The 22,849-nt window shown below is 47.0% G+C and overlaps 1 protein-coding gene across 2 annotated transcripts in view; it reads right to left on the minus strand.

Annotated features, from left to right (window-relative positions):
• The window catches only part of MTMR4 (myotubularin related protein 4), a 62,556-nt gene that overhangs the window by 38,319 nt on the left and 1,388 nt on the right, over positions 1 to 22,849 (minus strand). The window contains exons 1-2 of one of the 2 annotated variants that reach the window (XM_051635691.1): positions 18,519 to 18,614; positions 2,328 to 2,399 (exon numbers count right to left, since the gene is read on the minus strand). In XM_051635691.1, coding sequence (XP_051491651.1) covers positions 2,328 to 2,330 — 3 coding nt within the window. In that variant the 5' untranslated portion in view covers positions 2,331 to 2,399; positions 18,519 to 18,614. Of the gene's footprint in view, positions 1 to 2,327; positions 2,400 to 18,518; positions 18,615 to 22,849 lie in introns of those variants that run through there. The other variant, XM_051635692.1, reaches the window with a different exon arrangement.

The following is a 22,849-nucleotide window of genomic DNA, read 5'->3' on the forward strand; positions in this document are numbered from 1 at the left end:
GAGTTTACATCAGCTCTCTACCTTCAAATCCTGACAGAAGCTCAGGTAAGTAGGTGGAGGCAAGTGCTTCTTTCTGCAGCTGGCAGTTCTAAGTTGCCTTCTCTCTTCCCAAAACAGTGGGTGCAGAGGTGGGGGGTTTTGTTGGTTGGTTTGTGTTTGTTTTTTTTCTCCAAAAGGAAAAAAAAAATACATTTAAAAAACCACAAAGGAACATTTTAATAATATATAAGAAACCCATAAATCCTTTTCAGAAGGTCCTTTGAAACTGTAAAGTCATCTTCAGGTATTCATAAGGAGCAGAAGACCCTCTTGTCTAGAAGAAACCACCTGTGGTTACACCTAAGGGCACGCCAGGGCCAGGTCAAGATAAGTATCTGTCAATACACAGGAAAGGACTAAGTGAAAAGCAAAAGCTTCCAAGTTTTAAGTCCAAAGTTCCAGTCTACACACCCCAAATAAAGTACAGGTTCAGAGAGAGGTGACAAGGATTAAAGACAGCTTCTCTACAGAGAAGCATGTAGAAGACCAAAGCTCTTCAGATGTCTAAAGTGACAGACCTACAAAATCCCCAGCGGCACAGAGACGCGCACAGACAGCATCACACTTCACTGTTACTCCCAATACAAGAACTGGGGCCCATCAACTGAAACAACCCAGGGCAGGTTCAAAAACAAAGCAAAAGGGACTACTCTGCAGAGCTCAGCAGTGCAGATCTGCTGTAAAGTGTCACAACTGCAAATCTTCACTTGGTTTTGAAAAGCAGCTTGATGAATTCACAGAAGAAAAATCCACCCAAGGGCTCAAAAAACATCAATACATTGTTTCTGGATTACCATGGTGCTGAGCTACAGATCCTGACAGGTGAGGGCACACAACAGAGATGTTCCCCCAGGCTCTCCCTGCAGCACTGACTGGTGGCCACTGGGGTATCTCACTAGCAACGCCTTCAGTGGACTCAGCAGAGCCTTTTCCATGTTACCTGGAGGGATTTTTTACGTATTTTCCATATGTTTGTTCACTCATCTTTTTCATTCATGTCTGGGTATACCTGCATCACTCATCTCAACCCCACACAGAGAAGTTGTTGGGTCTTCTACACTTCCAGTCTGACAATGGGGCAATTCCAACTTGAGGTGTAAGACACTACCAGGTTACAAAGGCAAACTTTCACCTCTCCAGAACAAGTTCCTCAACCTGAAGCATGGCAAGAAGCTCTTCCAACAGAAAGCACAGAGTATCTTGAGGCAAAACCAGGGAGTATGAGAATAGGGACTACACCAAAAATGCTGTGTGCATAACTAGTAGAGCTGACAGTTCAATTAATGCAGACAGCACAGTTTCCTTTCTATTCCACTTGCTAATCAATCAGATAGGGACAATCCCATAGGAGATGTCACTGTTTCCTCAAACAGTCTGCCAGTTTATTATTTTTTAACATTTTTAACCTAAATTTTCACATCCTCAATTTGAATTTCCAGCCCTTTGACTGTTTCTGCCTCTCTTCTCTGCACTCCTTCCCACACAATGACACCCTGCTGGCAGTGGGGAGCACAAGGCTGATGCTAACACCGAGTTACTGCAACAACACTCGCGCTCCCCTGCCCACACACAGCCCAATATGCAGACCCCCATGTTGCCTTCAAATCCCTATTCAAACTACCACCCTAACAACACTTTCAGCCTATCTTTCAACATTCCTGGTTTCCAGCTCATCAGACCATTTGTATTGCAGGTTGTTTCTTGCTGGAGGCATTAGAGGCACTTTATGTGAGTTGATCAGCAATCTGGCTGGTCTGGCTACGCTTCAGTCTTTCCAGATTCTTTTAGAAGATATTTTTTCTGTGACTGATTATTGTGACATTTCTGCTACTTTGGTGGCACCAGAGCACATTATTAAGAAGGTGTTAAATCTTCATTGAGAGGTGACAGAGGAACAGAATTAGAAATCCCAGCATTAAGTTATAAAGTTAAAATAAATCAGTAAGCCACAAAAACTGGAGGACTATGTCAGTAGCCCAAGGAAGCAAGAAGAAGATTCCAGTCTTACTTATTTTTCCCCCAGTATATTCCAACATGAAGTTTAGGGATAAACTTATCCTACTAACAGCATCTTGGCCACAGTAATAAAAGCTGTCTATATTATATTATATTATATTATATTATATTACATTGCATTACATTATATCACATTCTACAATACTATAACACTCTTCTTTCCCATTCTTATATTTATTTTGATCTGTTTAGCAGCAGTACAAGATTTGGACACACAAAGAAAGAATTAAACCACCCACAGCTGACAGAGGCAGACCAGAATATATACTCACCATCCTCAGACACCGTCCAAAAATCTCCTGGTTCAATCACAGCTCAGTCTGTTCTTCCACTTGTCTCACCTGCTGCAAAGAGACAACCCAGAGCAGATGTTTACATCAACAAAATATGCATTATGATATGATGCATTATAATGAATAATAAAGAATTATAAAAGTAGAGGGGGGGAAAATCAAGAGCCCAAAAGGCCAGCACCCTGTACCTATCACCGTTAAACCCTGTTTAGTGCCCTTTTCTGTGCTGGAAATCAGATTCAGCATCACAGGGGGGATACCAAACCCTTTTGGTCAGCCACTGTACACAGCATGCAGGGCTTGTCACCCATCAGCACACACCAGCCATGATCCCAGAGGTACAAAAAAAACCACTTTGGGGCAGCAGGGGAAGGAGATGAAGGAATAAAGACTTGCTTATTACGTTCAAGAACCTAGGAGGATCTGTCTTCATATGAAATTCAAGTGCTTGGAGAAGACCACTGTGGTCTTGGGAGAAAATCACCTCTAAAATCACTTCTTGTCCTGCCTAGGAGGCAGGGCAGGACACAAGAGCTCAAAGTGCTACACACAAACTAGCAGCCCCTTCTGCCAGCTTTCCCCCCACTAGCAGCAGGACTGGTTCACAGAAGGCATTCCATAGGAGGGGAAAAGCCATGCAGCAAGACTTGAGCAAAGTCTTGCTCTGAGAAGATCCTTCCCAACAGTACTGGATGGTTCCACAGGTGATCCTGGGATTTCCATGGAGGAAGAGATCCTTCCTTGAGGTTTTAGGTATCTTCAGTATCTTCACCTGATCATCAAAATCTCTCTCATCTGTCCAAATTCTGTTCTGCTCTTTCAGTCCCACACAAGGGACTGAATCACAACCAATTAAACGCTGCCATCAGAAATGGGTTGACAGCTCCACAGCTGCTCTGGGCACTCCCAGCCCTGGTGCCACTCACCCAGCCATGCAGCTCCTTCACTGTGCACACAGGTAGCATGGCAGCCAGCACACACATGTCCCAGTGGCTTTAAAAATAAGTGTTAGTATTTAAACATAGCCTGAAGTTGGCTTAGAGCTTATCAACCAAATCTGATTTCTGCCAGTCACCAGCAGCTCCAGGAACGCTCAAGGTGTTCAGTAAGTTTTGTCACGATTTATTTTAATCTTTTTCCTCCCTAGATGACATACAAATGTCAACAAATGTGAAACTGGAGACTGTCTAAACATCTCACACAACATACTCCAGCTAAAAATTACTCCTTCTGCCACTGAGGAATCGGGTCAGCTAGAGAAGAGTTTCTGACACCTACTCAAGGCTTTCCTTCCACTCAGGGATTTCTTTCCCAGTCCAGAATTAAGTGAAGTGGGACACTCACATGTCAGAAAGCCAAGCTGAATGCCAGCACTAAGAATTCATTTTTAAAAGATAATCCTCAGCAGCACACAGTTCCTTCAGCCCTACTTGTGCAGTGCAGGAGGGAGCTGCCACCCTGCCCCAGCTGTGCTGTCAGGTAGGAATAAGTAACCTTGTACCTTCAGTTCATTTCTTGTGTCCTGCCATGCACTCCATGAGAAGGGACAGGAGAAAGGAACAGGAGTTCAGAAAAGATTAAAAACTGGGGACTTACAAATGAGGGTGAAAATCACAATTAACAAGGGAAGTAAAATGTTAAGTACATTTTGTTCACTAGCCTGGAGATACCTGAACTATTGGTAAACCGAATGACATACTTTTCCTGCAGCACATTTGGTACCAATTTATTAAATAATTGCTGATGGCTACTACAGTTTCTTACTTCCTTCCTTGTAGCAGAAGTAGGTAACGGCTCGAAACTGCAGCTCTCTTTGGCTACATCTTATTTGAGGATCTTCCTTCTCACTCTGATCCCCCAAGGTATTCTTGAAAGCCAGTTGCCCAAGAGGAAGGCAGTTCAGGCAGTGGGGATGCCCATAGCTGCATTAGCTCAGCCAGCAGGAATGTGGCAGCTCCTCTGCTCCTGAAAGGCTTCCTCATCCTGGCCTGACCAGGGACAAAGCTGAAGGGGATCCTGAGGATTTATGGGGTGAAGGAAGCCAGGAGATACCATAAAAACCCAGGTTCTGCTTGTACTGCCAAGGAAAGCTTTGGCCTCCAGCACTACCTGAATTACACTTGTTCCAGTCCATCCATCTGCAGGCAACTTCGCTCATGCACTTGTGCAGCTCCAAGTGCTCCTCCACTGACATCTCAAATGCATTCCCCCATTTCAGTGCTGGCTGTGGTCCTTCCCCCTTCAGTGTTGGACTGGCTGCCAGTTCTGCTGCTGTGGCTTCCAGCCAGTCTCCAGCCACCAGGAGGGAGGATGGCAGCTGCCCAACACCTCTCCATGCTGGCACCCATTACCAGCTGCAGTTGTGCAGCTGCTCAAGGAGGTTTTTGCCATGCAGGAGGTTGGATTCCCACAAAACCCAGGCCAGAAGCTCCCTAAAATCTCAGTCACAGGGGATGTGCTGGAGCTGGCCACTTGCTAGCTCAGCCAAAGTAGAGGCTGAGTTAAACAAAGAGGGGACCAGAGATAGGGAAAGACAAGATAAAAGGGATGAAACTGGAGAGAAGATAAAAGAGCACAATGCACTTTCATGCAGATGGAAACCACAGTCCAGAATCTCAAGCTGTTCTGTTGCTGTGCAGTTGGGCAGAGTGCAGGGCTTGTGCCACAGGGCCAGGAACCAGCAGAACAAGCAGGCTGCTGCCCTCCCTGGGACGGATGACACTAGCAGCACTGGTCCTGCTGACCAGGTCAGTTGGGTGATGCTGCCTGACCTACTTTAGTTGGGGGAAGTAGAGAAAATAACTCACTTCACTTGAGCATTTTTATAGCCCATATCCTACCCTGGAACTGTTAATCCTAGAGCCAAACCCTCAGATAATAAGGAAGTGTCAAAGTTGAGAACACTAGTAAAAATCTTCATTTGCTCTCCCCATGGCCCTCTTGCCCACGTGAGTGTTACACATTATTGCACACTTGGCTATGCAACCAGGGTATTTCCTCCAGGGATCTTTGCCTCTCCGAGTGCCAAACAGAGCAGCAGGGACCAAAGCAGCAGCCGTCTTGAAACCTCTGCCCTTGTTTGCCTCAGATGCTGGAAGAGATTCAGGGGCTGCAAGAAAAGAGCCTGGACAGAAGGACCAAGCTCTGCCTGCAGAGCTGGACGCACTGTCCTCCTCTGGGATGCTCAGCCACCACCCGAGGCAAACATTTCAGATGGTCAGTGACCATTCTCTGTTTTGTGAATTGCAACTCTGGTCTCAAATATCTGATGGCTGCAGCTGCAAGCCGAGCCAAGACAAGGTGATACAAACTGAACATGCCTTGGAAAACCCAGATACCCAAGCAAACATTTCGGCTGTCAAAAAATTGAGAGAAACCTTTACTCTCTCAGCCTGTGAAAGCCTCTCCCTGCTTCACAAGCGTACCAGTCTCACCAAAAAGCTTGTGAAAAGCTCAAAAATCTTCAGCACAGCTTGACTAACAACTGCAAAGCAGGCCTTGGAAATGCAGAATGATACAGAACAACAGGGTTGCTCCTTGTGATCACCTTCTGCTGGCAGAATCTGGTTGATGTGGTGGTGTCAGGTCATAGGCTGGACTTGATGATCTTAAAGGTCTTTTCTAGCCTTGGTGATTCTGTGATTTCAGATACAAATGTGGAGCTTCAGAAAGGCAGGAAACCAGCAAGCAGCAACTACAGCTTCCAGATGACAGCTTCCAGCCTCATTAGTGCTGCTGCAAGGCAGTTTTGGTGCATGCCCCAGGCAAGGTGGGTGGCCCCTCTGCCAGCTCTGCTCTCCTGCTACGAGATTCATTTTTAATTGCTTATAAAACTTTGCCAATTGTTTGCTCAGCGCCTGCCTCAGGCACAGATTTTGTTTTAATTTCAGCTAAAATGGTAGTTAGTCCTTGTGTACTTAGTGGGGAAAAACAAGTCCCATTATTAAACAGGGAGTGTTAGAAGAAGCAACCAGAAACCTTCTTAGTCTTGTTTTGATCTCAAGTGAAACAGAATGGACTTCTCAAGCCTCTCAACTAATTAGAGACTAAAAATAGTGTCTAGATCACACAGTTTCATGCAAAGTGGATTGTATAGGACAGTCTTTGTTATTTTAAGCAAAATTACATCCAAGGGCTGTTTCCAATGAAGGCCGTTACCAGCTGGTCTTCAACAGCAAAAACTTCTACTGATGAATAACTATGAATAGAAAAGATTGGGCTACCAGAGCCTAGGAATGCCCCAGTAATACTAGGTGGTGACAACAAGTTGCCAATTATTTAGATTGCACTGCAACACTGAATATGGGTATAACCAGAGGCAAGGTATGAATTAGGGGATCCAGAACGACCCACCAGGTGAAGGGCTGCTGTTTTTCAGGTCATGTTCCTTAGAAGACTCCAGTCACCTCTGTGTGAGCTGCTGGAGATGGAACAGGCAATGGGACCCTCTCAACTCAGTATGTTCTATGATTCTATGACTCTAAGTCTCCTGCAATAAGACATCAAAGTAGTGAACAGCAAAGGTGGCAAACTGATGATGCTCCTGTCCCCAGTGGTGCTGGAGCCATGTCTTCAACTGCCTCCAGGTGAACAGAGCTCAGACAGCAAGTTTGAAGCAGAAAGGCAAAACCCACCTAATGATCCAAAGCAAAGCAAAGCAAGCTCACATCTGCAGCACTGGTGAGGCCCCACCTCAAATACTATGTCCAGTTTCGGGCATCCCAAGACAAGAAGTTCATTGAGGTGCTGCTGTGTGTCCAAAGAAGCTGATGAAGGGCCTTGAGAACAAGACTTCTGAGGGGCAGCTGAGGGAACTGGGGCTATTTAGTCTGAAGAAAAGGAGGGTGAGGGAAGACCTCATTGCCCTCTGCAACTGCATGAAAGGACACTGTAAAGAGGTAGCTGCCGGTCTCTTCTCACAAGTAACTGGTGACAGAACAAGAGGAAATGGCCTCAAGTTTCGCTAGGGGAGGTTTAGACTGGACATTTGGAAGAACTTTTTCACATTGGAACATGCTGCCCAGCAAGGTGGCTGAGTCATAATCCCTGGATGTGTTTAAAAGTCATCCAGAGACTGCACCTGGGGACATGGTTCAGTGCTGGATTTGGGAAAGTAGGGTTAATGGCTGGACTCGATCTTGGAGGTCTTTTCCAACCTAAGTAATTCTATGATTCTATGATAAGAATAGCTCAACATGTTTAAGTATTTATGCAAAGTATAGTCATCTCTGGGCAACTCCACTGACAAGGCTATGACTCAATGCAATTACTGATGGATGAAGTTTCAAAGCTGGATAGATTAATATAATCATAGAATCATTAAGGTTGGAAAAGACCTTCAGGATCACCAAGTCCAACCGTCCATCCTACAACCCCATGACCACTAAACCATCTCCTGAAACACCACATCTACCTGTTTTTTTAACACCTCCGGGGATGGTGCCTCCACCACCTCCCTGGGCAGCTGTTCCAAGGCCTCACCACTCTTTCTGTGAAGAAATATTTCCTAATATCTAATCAGAACCTCCCCTGGTGCAGCTTGACCCCATTTCCTCTTATCCTATCACTCATCACCAGGGAGAAGAGCCCAAGTCCCACCTCACCACAACCTCCTCTCAGGTAGTTATAGCCAGCAATGAGGTCTCCCCTCAGCCTCCTCTTCTCCAGGCTCAACAGCCCCAGCTTCCTCAGCCTCTCCTCATCAGACCTGTTCTCCAGACCCCTCATCAGCCTACTTGCCCTTCTCTGCCCCCTCTCCAGCACCTCAATGTCCTTCCCATCCTGTGGTGCCCAAACCCGCACCCAATGCTCCAGGTGCAGCCTCACCAAGGCCAAGTAGAAGGGCAGGATCACCTCCCTGGTCCTGCTGGTCACACTATTCCTGATGCAGGCCAGAATGCTGGTGGCCTTCTTGGCCACCTGGGCACACGCTGGCTCATGTTCAGCTGCTGTTAATCAGCACCCCCAGGTCCCTCTCTGCTGGGCAGCACCAGCCACTCCTCCCCAGCCCGGAGACCTGCTGGGGGTTGTTGTGGCTCAAGTGCAGGACCTGACATTTGGCCTTATCGAAACTCACACAACTGGCCTTGGCACATCAATCAAGCCTGTCCAGATCCTGGTTACATCAAACTTATGAAAGGAGCTGGCCTTTTACTGCTGAGAGTACTTAAAACAGATCAGATGTATTTTTTTGTCCAGGTTTAAACAGGTGAATCTCCACAGGCCTCAGGGAAAGCTGGGCTGCCCACAATGCCCTCAGCACACCCTATCTCCAGGTTCTTCTCCAACCACGTCCTGTCCAGGAACTGCATCACCCCAGCTCAACCACAGCCACTGCAGCAGCTGGTGAAGGGTCATGACTTGCAAACCCTTCCAGGCCCCTCAGCCTGGAAGTTCAGGATTAAAATGCCTTCAAAATGCTTCCCTTCATACTAAAAAAAAAAAAAAACCCAAACAAAAAATAATCACAAAACAAACAAAAAAACCCACACATACAAAAAAATTTGAGACCTCTTTGAAGAGTGATGATGCTTCTCTTGCATTTAACTTGGGAACATCCCTGTCTCAACCACAGCACCCACACCCAAGAGATAGAGCAGGACACATCAAGTTCTTTGGAGCACTGCAGAGACCAAGGAAAGCTGCTGGAGCCAGAAACACTCCTGAATACAGTGCACCATCCTAAAGGAGAAATACACCTTCTGGCCCTCAAAAACGTACCCATATTTGTCTAGTGCTTTGCTAGTCCTCATGCACATTCTCAGGTCAGATTTATAGAGCTGGACAGGCAAGGTGTCAGAGGCCAACCCCCCAGCCAGCGCTGTTACCAGCCACAGAGTCACAGGGGTGACACCAGGACATATTGTCCAGCCCTGTCTGACAGTAGGCATGCAGGAGCAGAGAAACAGAATATGGATGCACCAGCTGCAAAGGAGGGGAGCTGAATGCATGCACATGCACACAATTACACAGCACAACAGGAGGATGGAAACCGGAGCCACGCTGGGAGAGCAAATCTCTATGGAAGTGCTGAAGGATCTGCAGAGTGAGGGAGAAAATAGGCAGAGTGAGTTCAGGGAAGGAATTTCATGAGCACAACTGCCATTAAGTCAGCCCTCCTGAATAGTGATGTGGGTGAGAATAATATGGAGATTTTGCCAAGCTCAAGGTTTTTGCACCAGCAGGTCTAGTAGAGCAGGTAAGATGTGCTGAGGACGTAAGGGACTTCAGTCTGAATGGGCTACATGGAATGGACTTGCCATCACAGTGGGGAAAAAAAATCAGTGACAGGAGGTGAGCAGGAGCAGAGGTGAACTTTGCTTTTAGCAAGGGAGAAACTACACAGCATGGGGAAGGATTTAGAAGCAGGTAAGAAACTGATAATAAGGAAAAAGGAGGATGGTGTAACAGTGAGGAACAGACAGCTCAGGGTAAGAGGCAAGAGAACAAACCAGAGAACTTGTGCCTGGTGAAGGGAAATGAGAAAAGTGATATCAAAAATGCAGAGAGGTAGGAAGAATATTGACACAGTGCTTTGTCCTTTTCCTGTAAAGAAACAAGGTCCTCTGCAGTCAAAAGGACAGGGAAAGTAGGCCACAGAAGTCATAGGTGTGCCTGGAGCAGCCACAGGCTCAATACCCAACAAAAGGGTATTGGACCAGGGATGTGATTCTCCTCCTGTACTCAGCACTGGGGAGGCCTCACGTCCAGTCCTGGGTGCAGTCCTGGGCCCCTCACTTCAAGAAGGATCTTGAGGTGCTGGAGCAGGTCCAGAGGAGACAATGAGGCTGGGGAAGGGACCGGAGGGAAAGTCTTACAGGGAGAGGCTGAGGGAGCTGGGGGTGTTGAGCCTGGAGAAGAGGAGACTCAGGGGGGACCTTCTCACTCTCTACAACCACCTGAAGAGAGGTCGTGCTCAGATGGGGTTGGGCTCTTCTCCCAGGCCAGCAGTGACAGGACGAGAGGGCCTGGCCTGAAGCTGCTCCAGGGGAGGTTTAGGTTGGATATCAGGAAGCACTTCCTCATGGAGAGGGTGATCAGACATTGGGATGGACTGTCCAGGGAAGTGGTGGAGGCAACATCCCTGGAGGTGTTCAAGGAAAGGCTGGAGGTGGCAGTTGGTGCCATAGTCTGGCTGATGTGGTGGTGCTGGTCATAGGCTGGACTTGATGATCTTAAAGGTCTTTTCCAGCCTTGGTGATTCTGTGATGCTGTGAAAGCAAAGCTGTTGTTCAGTGAAGATCCAACACGAGCCTTAAGCCCACAAGGCTACAGGCAGGCCTGGCCCCAGCCTGCTGAAATAGCTGCACCACTGCCAGGAGAGAGAATGAATGTGGGAAGCTTCAGAAAAGTAAATACATGCGAGAAGAGTTGGGAGGGAGACAGCAGAGCATGGGAAGAACAATGCAGACCTGGAGGGCAGAGACACTGGTAGCAACAGAGGTCTGTGCTTGAGCTGGGCTGGGGCAAGAGATCCAGGGCAGGAGCAGCACTGGGGCACAGGCAGTTTTTGGGTTTGTGCTCGTGAATGGTGTAGGAGCAAGGAGGGAGCTGAGGGTGGAAGAAGGAGTGAAAGCAGCAGCCGTGGAAGGAAAGATGCAGGAATGTAGAAGAGGGTGTGGAAAGAAAGTCAAACAAGACTAGAACTCAGGGGAGGAATTTAAAAAATTCGAAAAATGCCTAACTCAAGAGGCTGGGCCAGAGATGTGCATGTAGTGAAGATGTGCCACCCATCTCTGTGCTTCCAAGGAATAGCTTAGCCTGGGAACACTACCAAATAGGTCTAATGACAACTTGCAGAGGAGTGAAGAGGAGGGAGAGATCCTTACGGTGCATCCATGCTGCAGGAGCACTTCTCCAGCATCGTTTTGTCTGTCCCAGCCTTCCCTCTGCCACAACTCACTCAGCCAGGAGTCAGGAGAGGGGTATACACAGAGGAGCCAAAAAACAGTTTACACCACATGCAGGATAGTGGTGCACAGGCAGACAGACACTGACAGACTCCAGCTCAGAGGACACCTCCAGCAAGAAGGGTCCAGCAGCGCCTGCAACATGTTCGGGATTTCAAGGGCAGAGAACAGAGCCCAGCACTTTGCCAGACCCTGAGGAAGCACAGTATCCATCACTGCAATGATCTGAGGCATAATGAATTCCAGCAGCCTGCCTGCCAGCTGACTCCATGCTTTACCTTAATGACAGTGAAATCAGTTTCAAGGGGAAACCAGTAACTGTGAAGGAAGCCCCACACTCTGCAAGAGCAAGACCATTAGCATGCCTTACTCAAGACCATCTCCTTTCTCTTACCAAAGCTGTGGCTGCAAAATACCTTGCTCTGCAGCTGACACAGCCGTAGGGCTGGGGCAGCCGGTGGCACCAGGTGGCAGCAGCACACCAGGGATGCTCCCAGCCAGGTCAGCCTCTGCCTCCTCCTTTACCTTCCTAACCAGCTGGCAGAGAACAGGGCCTGGCAATGACTTTGTGCCAGGCCACATGCAGCGCTGTTGCTGTGCTGGTTCCCCTCCCATCACAGCCAGTGAGAAGCTGGGACATCAGCAGAGTGCAGGACAGGCCCCTCATCCATTTCAATGGTACATGAAGGAAGAATGGACCTGCAGAGCCCACACTGCCCTGCCACCCTCAACCCTGTGCCATCCCCACCCTCCAGGCTTTTAATCATGAGCCAGCAGAGAAGAGACTCAAAGCCAAGGCTCCAAGCTGAACTTCATAACCACCAGACTGAGAGAGAGAGGAAGCACAGTTTTGGCAAACATTCCCAAAGCTCCCACTCCAGCCTGTTGTTCCCGTTTTGTTTGCTTTTCTTTAAAAATGCGGTTGGGACAGTTCAAATCACAATTAAGCCTTTATTCAAGTACAAACAATTGCCTGGTCCCTACCCAAAGCAGTGCAGATGGACCCATCTCAGCTGCAATCCAGGCTCCTGCCTGCTCCTGGTCCTCTGCCTGCAGCCCCAAAGAGACGTGTGGGTGCCAGGCTCACTCTGACCAGGCCACTGCCAGCCCAGTTACCTCTCTCCACACAGCACCATGTGCAGATTTTAACTCAGTCTCAGGAAGGAAGCCAGCAAGGAAATGGCTTGCTTGCTTCAAGGCTTCAAGGAAATGGTGCCTACTCTACTGAGGTCACATCCCAAGTCCCCAGGCTGGAGAAGTGCTGTCTAAACTGGTCTCTGTGCAAACACTCATTTCTCCTTTTGCATTGGAAAAATTCATGCTTTCAATTCTGTCAAGTTGTGAAGTCTTAGACAGCCACAGTTTTCTTTGAAAGGCAGTCTTTGTGACTACAGAAAAAAGACTGAAATACATGACCCGAGTGCACCTGAAGGCTCAGGAATCAAAAGAGTAAGTCCTGGAGTTTGCCACTGCCCCTCTCCATCCTGCCCCAACTTTCCCAGCCAAGCTCGCACCTTTCTGAAGCACCCAGGTGCAATATTCTTCTTCTGGTCAAGTGTCCTTGAAAATAATTTCAACTAAGCAGCAGCAACACAACTTCAGCCCAGTTGCTATTACAAATATAACTATTATTTGTTTATACAGGTGCATAAAACACATTCAGTATTATTTTGTAAGTCCTAAGTTTTCTCAGGCATCTGCCTGCAGCCAGAGGACAGGACAGATGAGGGAATTGCACTCCTTGGTGAGGTCAGCTGGAAGCCAGGCAGGATACCTTTGGCATCCAAACTGGCACTACACTAAACTGGCCTGCAAGTGTCTGAATCCACCCTGGAGTTCAACAGAAACAGTGTCTGAAAGAAGAAAATATTGCTGTGATTCCAGGTGATCAGATGCCCTATAATGGTCCTGCAATGCTACTGGGCTTGACAGCCCTGAGCTGGCCACACTTCAGCTCTAGCTGTGCCTCCTCTGTGCTGAAACCTTTGGGCTTGTTCTGCATGTACTGCTGACCAGAGGCAGACCCCAGGCCACAGCCCACGTGCCATCATCATTCACAGACAACATTTTTAGCAGAATCTGCTTCCTCCTTTCGTCCACAGAAAGAAAATGAACTCCTTTTTTGTTACCTGCATAAACATGTACCTAAAAAAAGCTACAACAAAACTAGGCAGGTGTGACAGGACAAGAGAGCATCAAGATTTCTTCTCTTGACTCACCCAAACCAAGCCCAGTTTCCCCAGCAGCCTCCCCATGATCAGCCACACTGACAAGGAGGATCCTGTGCCAGGGTCTGCAGCACTGACTGCAACATCCAACCACTTGAAACATGGCTGGGAATACACACACCTGCTCAACACTCCTCCCTGTTCTTGGTGGACACCCAGTTCCTCTCTAAAACTCACAGCAGTTGCACCATTATCAAATTAAATACACAACTCCACCTTCCACAGGAAGAACAGCTCTACAGCGGAGTGCCAAACACCTGCTCAGGGTTTCTACCATCAAGCTACAGGAGGACAGACGACAACAAGATGAGAGGATAACCCTTGAGAGTTATTAGTAAGTTAAGAGCTCAATTTGAATTACATGTTCAACTTGAAATGTCTTGGTTTTTGCTGAGCACTGTTATCCAATGGTCAGAGCTATTGGCTCCTATGGGAACACCAGGCATGTGGGCAGCTTCTCAGGATAGTACATGATGACCACAGCCTGGATATCCTCCTTTCCTGTGACACTGCAGAGAGGAGCCCTTGCACGGCTTCGTGTTTCACTGCTGCTCTTCCCAACTGGGCATGTATGGCAATGAACTCTGAAGCCTGCACCTCATGAGGCATTTTCTAGGGGTGGTATCACACTGCTTCCTCCCAATACCAAGCAACACCTAACCTGGCCTTTAATAATTTCCCTTTCTGATCCCAAGCCTCCAAAATCTCTGGTGTAGGAAGGTTAAACTGGAGCCTCTGGTCTTTTAATTTATCTGGAGCTTTTTCTGGAGACAGGCAGGACACTTTCTCTCATGCTTCTGGAAATTCCTCTAGTAGAAACACCTTTTGAAAATTAAAAGATGCAGGAAGGCAAGGAGAGAGGGAGTTTCACATTTCATCAAGTCTGTCTTTTACAGTAAGACAAAACTGTTAGTCCACTTTATAGGACAAAAACACTTCTGCTTCCTCTTTTGCCTCACTTAGCAATGGCAATGAAAGCTCTGCACATTGTTTCCGAATGAGGCAGTTAGAAGATCTGCACAGAACCTCTGCATTCAACAGTTTTATATAAAAAAATAATCTCCATTTACTTTCATTGCTGAACAAAACAGGCTCTGTCTAGGATCACTTTATCCAGCATCCAAAGGTGCTTGGCTACCCTCTTTGTGATGGAAATGCTGAGAACAGGCAGTAGAAAGGTACCCATCTGCCCACTGGCATGCCAGGAGGGGTGACACTCCCCAGAGAGCAGAGCTAGCAGACAAAACAACTACCTTTTAAAATTACAGAAAGGGCAAAGACCAAAGAAGGTAAGAAATTACCTTGTGCCAGTCCAAGGAAGTGCAAAGGACAGGAGTGACAAGTATGAGTTGCTTGCGGGCAAGGACCAGCCCTGGCATTCTCTCCCTGGGTAGATCTGCATCCAGGCAGTGCCAGCGCGTGCTGCCTGCTGCACACAGCATTCCCTCTGCAGCTTGCCTGCAATAGGACCCCAGGCTGCTCTATAACCAGCTGGGATCACCCACTAACTAGGGTAACTGCTGGCTCTGTTAACAGAAGCGGTCAGTGGTCACACAGGTACAAGGAAGGACACTACCAATTCTTCAGACAGAAACACATGGGTTTATTCCTTTCTTCTGGTCATTTATTAGTCATTAGATCAGGCCCAGCTCCTCTCTAAGCCCATCTTCAAATCTCAGCCTGAGGCAACTACATTAATTATCACTTCCTGTACCAAGTCTCATCCCTCACCTTCAGCAAGCACAACAGCTCCTCTTCAACACAGTTCTTCGTGCCACCACTGCTGTGCTACAAAAAGAAAGCATCTGAGCTTCTAGGATTGGCACCCTGGTTATTCACAGTATCACAATATTATACAGGAACTCAGAGACAATGTCTTAGCGTCTTCCACAGGGGTCACCCGGGCAGAATTAATCTTTTCCTTAAATTTTAAACTATCTCCCTACCCAAAGCTCTCACTCGTTTTTCTCATCAAGCACTGCAGATGCTCACAAGGATCACTGCTACCCAGCTGAGGAACAACAATGAAGCTGTCACAGCCCTCAGGACAACATTAGCAGAAGGATGAGAGCAAAACTGCTGCAGCAACAACTTTGCTTAAGGTGCTGCTTCCACTCCAGGCAGAGGAGCACTTGACACTGCCTTATAAACCGGTGCAATCTGCCAAAGCTACAGGGAAAGTCTGGGACTTGCTCTAAGGTCCCTCAGGGATCTCTGCTCTTATCTCCAACACCTAGTAGTCTCCCAGCACAGCCCCTTCCCTTCCCTTACCACAGGACTTTCAGTGTAAAGGTTGTGTATTCTTGCTGTCATGTGCCCTTTGTTACAGCCAGCACCAGGATGACACACTGCAGGTTCAAAAACCCCCCCCAGGAAACAGGGACTTTACAGCTCAAACAAGCACTTCTCCTTTGAAACGAAGGTACTTTCTCTTCCCAAAGGCAGCTAAATCCAAACAGGAAAGCCCATTGTATATCAGTAACAGATATTCAGACCCCAATACACTTTTTCACCTGCCTGAGTTAGAGACAACTAGGCCCTGAGCAGAGCGGCAGTGTGGGAGCTGGAGCAGGAACAGAAAGGATACACAGCACTGGGTTATCCCAGGGGTGATACATAGTAATCAAATTAATTATAAAGACACTGTACTGCACAAGCTCTAGTGCCAGCCCAAGCCTAGCAGTGCCACAGTTTACATCAGTACCAAAACTCACAATCCCTTGGGTTAACAGCTCAGTTAGGCTACATCTTTGCCACAAGACCTCGCTGACCTCAGCTCTGTCCCTGGACACAGTTTTATTTCCTCTTCCTGCAAAATGGAAAAAGGCAGCTTGCAGAGCCTTGTGGAAAGTAGTCCACAGATGGAGGTGCCTTGCTGCAAGTAAGATGAGATTTCTGTTTGCTTAGACCCATCCCTTCTACATCCACAGCTACTTGCTGGGTTTGCACACATATCCATGGCCTTTGGATAGCATCAGGTTGTGGAGAAAGTGCACAGAAACAGGGCGCACTGGAAGCTTCCCTTTCCTGGAGTAGTTGTGTCTTGTCAGCTGCTTGTAGAGAGTATGGATATGAAAAACACAAGCCAGTAGCTCTCCTGACAGAGAAATATCAAACACTAGCACTTTCTAGAAGCAGAAGATCTCCCCTCCATACCAGGCAGACAATGAACAGCATCGTGCAGGTGAGAGAGATGTTTGCAGAGGACTGAGAAGAACCAGGCACGTTGTCTAGATGCAAAGGATTCTACTACACAGAAAGAAAAGCTGATACCCCAGAAAAATGAGACAAAGTTAATGACCCTGCAGGGATCCCAGCCATTATGCTATCTAACTCATTGGGACTGTAGGGAAATGTCTGCCCAGCAGCACAGCTGACAGGGACACAGAGACTCATCCCAGCAGAACGCAGCAGCAGTTCCCCAAGTCACAAGAACCTCAGCTTTAAAAGGAAAGAAAAAAAAAAAAAAAAAAAAGCACCACTGAACTATAACATCAAAGGAAATTAACTCCCACATACAGAAGACAAAAACATCAGGCTGTGACAAAGCCTGGAGTCACACCCCTTGTTATACTGGTGAGGGACTGAGAGGCTTACAAGGACCCAGACCTTTTCAAGAGCGCAGGGAAGTTGGCAACAGGACTCCAAGACATGAACTGTACTTCAGCCCAGACAGAGGGAAAATTTAACACCCCCAGGTCATGGGTAACATACAGTGGACACAGCATCCTCAGTGCTACATAAAGCATCTTTAAAAATGCTCTACTGCTTCCAGAGGAGATTACCACATCCCACTTCACTGTACATCTGCCCACCACCTACCCCAAATACATTAGAGCTGTACTTCCCCCATCCAAGCAAGGCTTTCTGTCCCATGACATACAGGTTGCTCTATTTCACATCTGACTTCAGCTTTCCTGAGCCTCATGCTCATGAGCCGCATCCAGGGAAGGTGTTGATGTCCCCTCCCTGGAGGTGCTCAAGGCCAGGTTGGATGAGGCTTTGTGCAGCCTGGGCTAGTGAGAGGTGTCCCTACTCATAGCAGGGAGGTTGGAACCTGATGACCTTTAAGGTCCCTTCCAACCTTCACTATTCTGTGATTCATTCTATGCCTGAAAAAGGTTCACTTCCACTTACCTAGGTCTGACCTACAGGGCAGTATGGCCTTTTTGGTTTGCTCCAAAATCTTTAGCAAGAATAGAACATTTTAGCCTTTGGAAAATTCAGTCAACCATTAGGGATGGAAGGCAGAAGTGCCTTTGGCACTGGGGCAGCTGCAGCCCTGACCTGGTGGGAAGCAGGAAGGGGGCTGTGCAGTCTGGCCAGAAAGCAGAAGCAAGTACAAGCCCAAACAATGCTGACTGGGATGAGAAGCAACGACTCCAGGGCGTCTTACATCCTAAACCTACCTCTGAACACCCCAGGTCACAGGGAGCCCATGGGGTGACAATGCTGCGAGATGGCACCAGCAGACAAGTGCTGCAGGAAGCACAGGCACCAACCCGAGCTCTGGGCTGGCAGCCACACTCTCCCTGAGTACCCTTGGTGAGACGTTCTCAGAACTGGGCATAGCTGCATCATAACCAAGACAGGACAACGGCTTCTCTCGTTCACATAAAAATAATAAGACAGTTTTCCACCTGGGTCTGTCACGCTGAGCACGGTTGAGACCAAGAGCTACATGCCAGGCATGCTCCAGCAATAATGGACACTTCCACTGATTGCTTTGAAAGATTTTAAACAAAAAACCTATTGTAAATCCAGGCAGTACAGTTGAAATAAGAGATATAACTTAAGAGATTTATGCTGGATTGCCACAAGACACTTAGCCACTCAGAGAAAGCTGGCTCCTTCAAAAAGTTTCTAGAATGAAATAAAACAACAAAATGCTCTAAAGTTTCCAGAAAGAACAATGCAAACTGTGTCCCTTCCTTGGAGCAGTCCTCAGTTTCAACAGAGACCACCAGAGAAAGACTGGCAGAGTCTAAGCAATTGGACTGACTGTAAAGTAGAAACACTTTTAGGCTCCTTACCATAAAGCTGTCACTCACAAGCAATACCATGTCCAAGCACGTTCTGCCAGAGAGAACAACTCCACAATTTCATTTTGCAATGAAGAACTGGTCAGGCTGGAAAAGAAACGACTCTGCTTTTCAGTCAGAGCTGTCTAGGCCATGAAACACAAGCAAGCTGAGCTCTAGAGAACACCCTGCCATGAATGTGGGCTTAAGTTCAGATACAAGACTTTGCCCTCCGAGCAGATAAATTGTGAGCTGTGCCTACCTATGTCTCTGCTGCCAGGACAGACTCCTCCAAAGAGGGTGGAGCTGCAGAGGTCAGCAACCTCATTAAAAGTCACCTTGGCTTCTTGCTGGGTCTTGGGCAGAGGTGCCCAACATAAAGTTTCCACTCTGCTATCAAAACAGTTCCACTCTCAGCAAACACCATTCCCAAGGCTCAGGTAGATCTCAGTCCTCGTCACCATCCCTCCCACCAATGCTGTGCCCTTCCTCCACATCCAGATCTGCACCTTTGCAAAAGACAGTACCGTGTGTCTTTTCCCCAGGAAAACAAATATTGGCAAAAGCAAAACTGTTGTGCACACTCAGGACAGCCAGCCTTTATAGGATTTTAGCACTGCATGTTGGCTGTTTCAAACATGCTGCTAAGCAAATGCTCCACTGAGAAGATAAACTATATGAGCAACAAGAGAAGGAAATCGCTTGAAATCAGCGACTAAAAGCAATAAGGCACCTACAAATACACACAATAAAAAAGGAAGCTTCTCAGGCCAGTAACTCAATATGTGTTGAAACAGAATATACAGATACGTAACTCTCCTCTCTTGGGACAGGCCCTGGTCAGGCTTCTCCCTCCTTAAAAGAAATTTGAGGCCATCTCTCAACGAAAGAAGAGCAACAAAGTCAAAATGAAAAGTAACAACAAAGTCATTACCGCTGCTAAGAGCAAGAACCACCTGTTTAGTTGTGTTGTTGCTCCCTCCTGTTAATGTGAACTCCCCTAGGGAAGGCAAGACACTGCTTTCCAATCTGCCATACACAGATTTCCCTGGTCTGGAGAAAGACACTGCAAAACAAATCCCATTCAAAACTATTCCCAGGATTCCATCCCCAGCAAAGCGCAGCACCCTGGGGAAGGGAAGGAGCTCCTCCAGCTCAGAGGCTGGTACAACAGTGAACAGAAGCTCCAGGGCAAAACCTCAGGATGAAGAAGGCAGCAGATAAACACTGCTGGAGAGCTGTCCCCGAGCTGTGTCTGAAGGATTCTGAACCTCCACACACATCAAACCCTCTCAGCAGGCATCAGACTGACCAAAGCAGAGATAAATGAAGCTGGAGGGAAAGAGTCAGCAGATACAGTGGAGCGATGTGTGCCCCAAAGGAGCTCAGGCTTGGAGAGAAGCTCCCTGGTAGCAGCACATGCTCTCTGGCAGGAAAACAGGCTTGTTTCAAACAGGATTTAACCACTTAATGCATTTCAGTTCCATTTCAGCTCACATTCCCAGTTGAAAGGACTAATCTTTCCGAGCAGGCAAGGCCTCAGGCACCACCTGGGTGCACACAGGAGACCATTACTGCTGCCACAGCCTTTCAAATCAATCCCAATGCCTCAAGTTCTGCCTGCAAAGCTGAAACACCTCACACCATGGCAGCTTCCTTCCTCCCAGGAATTCATCATCTCTGATGGAAAGTACACCCAGTTTCCTTGGATTTGGTTCTGGGCTGCAAAGTGTGGATGCAGTTGTACTTGTTGCAAAACAGAGAACAAGACAGCAACCAAACAACACACCCGATAGTAGGCCTGAACAGGCATTTACTATTTATAAACTAATCATCTGATCAATCCTAAGGGAAATCCTATCCTTTTGGGCTGTGCAAAGCACGAGTAATTCCACAGTCTTGGAGGACTGCTAGGATGGAACAGAAGAGAATCACTTATATCAGCAAGGAGAAGACTCATAGCACCTGGACAAAATTCTTCCATTCCATAAAAGCACTAGAATCCCCCTGAAGAAAATACCAAGGATTACGACCAGGGATTAATCTGCTACGCTAATTTGCTAAGAGCAAAGTAATTTTTTTAATAGTCCTCTTCATCACTATCTAAAAAGGGCTCTGGTTTAGTTCTGCAAATGCTGACCTTTTCCTATAAGCAGTGACAGAGAAGTCTCATGATAAAAGCCCACAGTGAAATACAGAAATGCCTACAAGCAGAAAACTGTGGCTGGATGGAGCAGTCTTGGAGGCATGCAAGCAAGGATGGAAGAGAAAGGTATGAACTTTCATAATTGCTTGCTAGTTATTAATTCCTGGGGCATCATTCCTGTCCTGGGAAGTTGAGTATGACGCACAAGTATACAGCACAGTTTGGTGCTGTATTCTCCTGTCGCCTTTCTCCCTGATAAAAATAATCTGGATTAGATTATACTGCTTGATTTTCGTGTAAAACAATACTCGGTCATTTCCAACGCAACTGCACAGTTGCTTTTAATGCAAACACACATGCAGTTCAGAAAAAAAAATAAATCTCATTTTCCCTGTAGCTTCTTTATTTTTTCACTTATCAACTTCTGAGAACAACTGTCTCTCTCAGATGACAGCAGCCTCTAAAGATGAGCTGACAATACAAAATAGGAAGTAGGAACAGCTCTGTCTCAAAAAGCATAGCTTAAAGCAGTGTCTCTTGGAGGAGGAGGCCCAGCACCTCCCAAGCTGGGCAAACAAGAGCCATCCAGATCTGATGCTTGGCTTCAGGTGAACAAAGCTCAGGAGACTGAGGTCATCAGGAATCACAGAATCATCCTGGTTAGAAAGGACCTTGAAGATCATCAAGTCCAGCCATAACCTAAATCCACCAACCATAACCTCATCTACCCGCTCAGTGCTTAAATCCTGTTCCTCAGCACTATACCTACATTTCTTTGAAACACTTCCAGGGATGGTGACTCCACCACCTCCCTGGGCAGCTGTTCCAGTGTCCAACCACTCTTTGGATAAAGAAATTCTTTCTAATATCCAGTCTAAACTTCCCCTGGTGCAACTTCAGACCATTTCCTCTCATTCTGTCATTATTTAGCTCCTACCTTCCTACAACCTCCTTTCAGGTAGTTGGAGAGAACAATGAGGTCTCCCCTCAGCCTCCTCTTCTTCAAACTAAACAATCCCAGTTCCAGTAGGGGAAATGACTGCACTCATCACCCCTTTACTCTTGCCACAGCCAGGACAAGGGCGACTTTGAAAGCTCCATGTGTACAAAAAACAAAAGCGAGCCTGTGCACGTTTTGGCATATCGATATAACCACAAAGCTGCCCCAGTGGCCTTCTCCACAGCCTCCATATCCTGGTAAGATTGAGCCCTAAAGCTTCCCTTAAATTTGGGGTTTTTTTCCTTCCAGCTTGCTACAGACAAATCTGACAGTTGACTAAGTGACCCCGTTGACCAGACAGAAGGGCTAGAAAGACATTGCCACAAAACCAACAGCAATGATACATTTGAAGAAATCTCCTAGTTCAGGCTCTCTCAGAAAAATCAAATAACTGTCACTGCCAGTGTAAACAGATTCCTGTGCACAGCAAAGGCAAAGGGGAGCCAGATGTTCCTAGAAATTAATAACTGCAAGTGAAACTTCTACATTTATTTCCCAGTCTTCCATCACAGTTTGTTTACTGAGATATTCATCTTCCAGCGAACACCCTGAAAGACATTAGAGCCACCTTATAAACTCCCTAAAACAGCAGACCACAAAATTTCCCAGGCTGTTAGCCAAGCTGCAATACTTCACAGAATCACAGAATGTTAGGGGTTGGAAGGGACCTCAAAGATCATTGAGTCCAACACCCCTGTAAGAGCAGGATCCCCTAGAGTAGGTCACACAGAACATGTCCAGGCAGGTTTGGAATGTCTCCAGAGAAGGAGACTCCACGACCTCTCTGGGCAGCCCACTCCAGTGCTCTGTAACCCTCAGAGTGAAAAAGGTTTTCCTCATGTTGACATGGAACCAAATGTGCTCCACCTTGCACCCACTGCACCTTGTTCTACCATTAGACATCACCGAAAAGAGCCTGGCTCCATCCTCCTGATACTTGCCCTTTACATATTTGTAAACATTAATGAGGTCATTACTTGCCAAAGGTTTTATTTAAAAATCAGAGGATTCATGTAAAAGTTGCTAGCAAATACAAAGTAATCTCTGACTTTGGGAAGTCTGTACTCATGCTCGAATCCCTATCACTTAAAAATATATGCTTTGGTTTCCATGCACAGTCAATACCACCACTGGCCCTTCTGAATTCCCACAGTCCAAATTCTGTCCTCCACAAGTATATAGACTGACCAAACCTTC

The sequence above is a fragment of the Apus apus genome, chromosome 18, assembly GCF_020740795.1.
Source record: "Apus apus isolate bApuApu2 chromosome 18, bApuApu2.pri.cur, whole genome shotgun sequence".
Lineage (NCBI taxonomy): Eukaryota > Metazoa > Chordata > Aves > Apodiformes > Apodidae > Apus > Apus apus.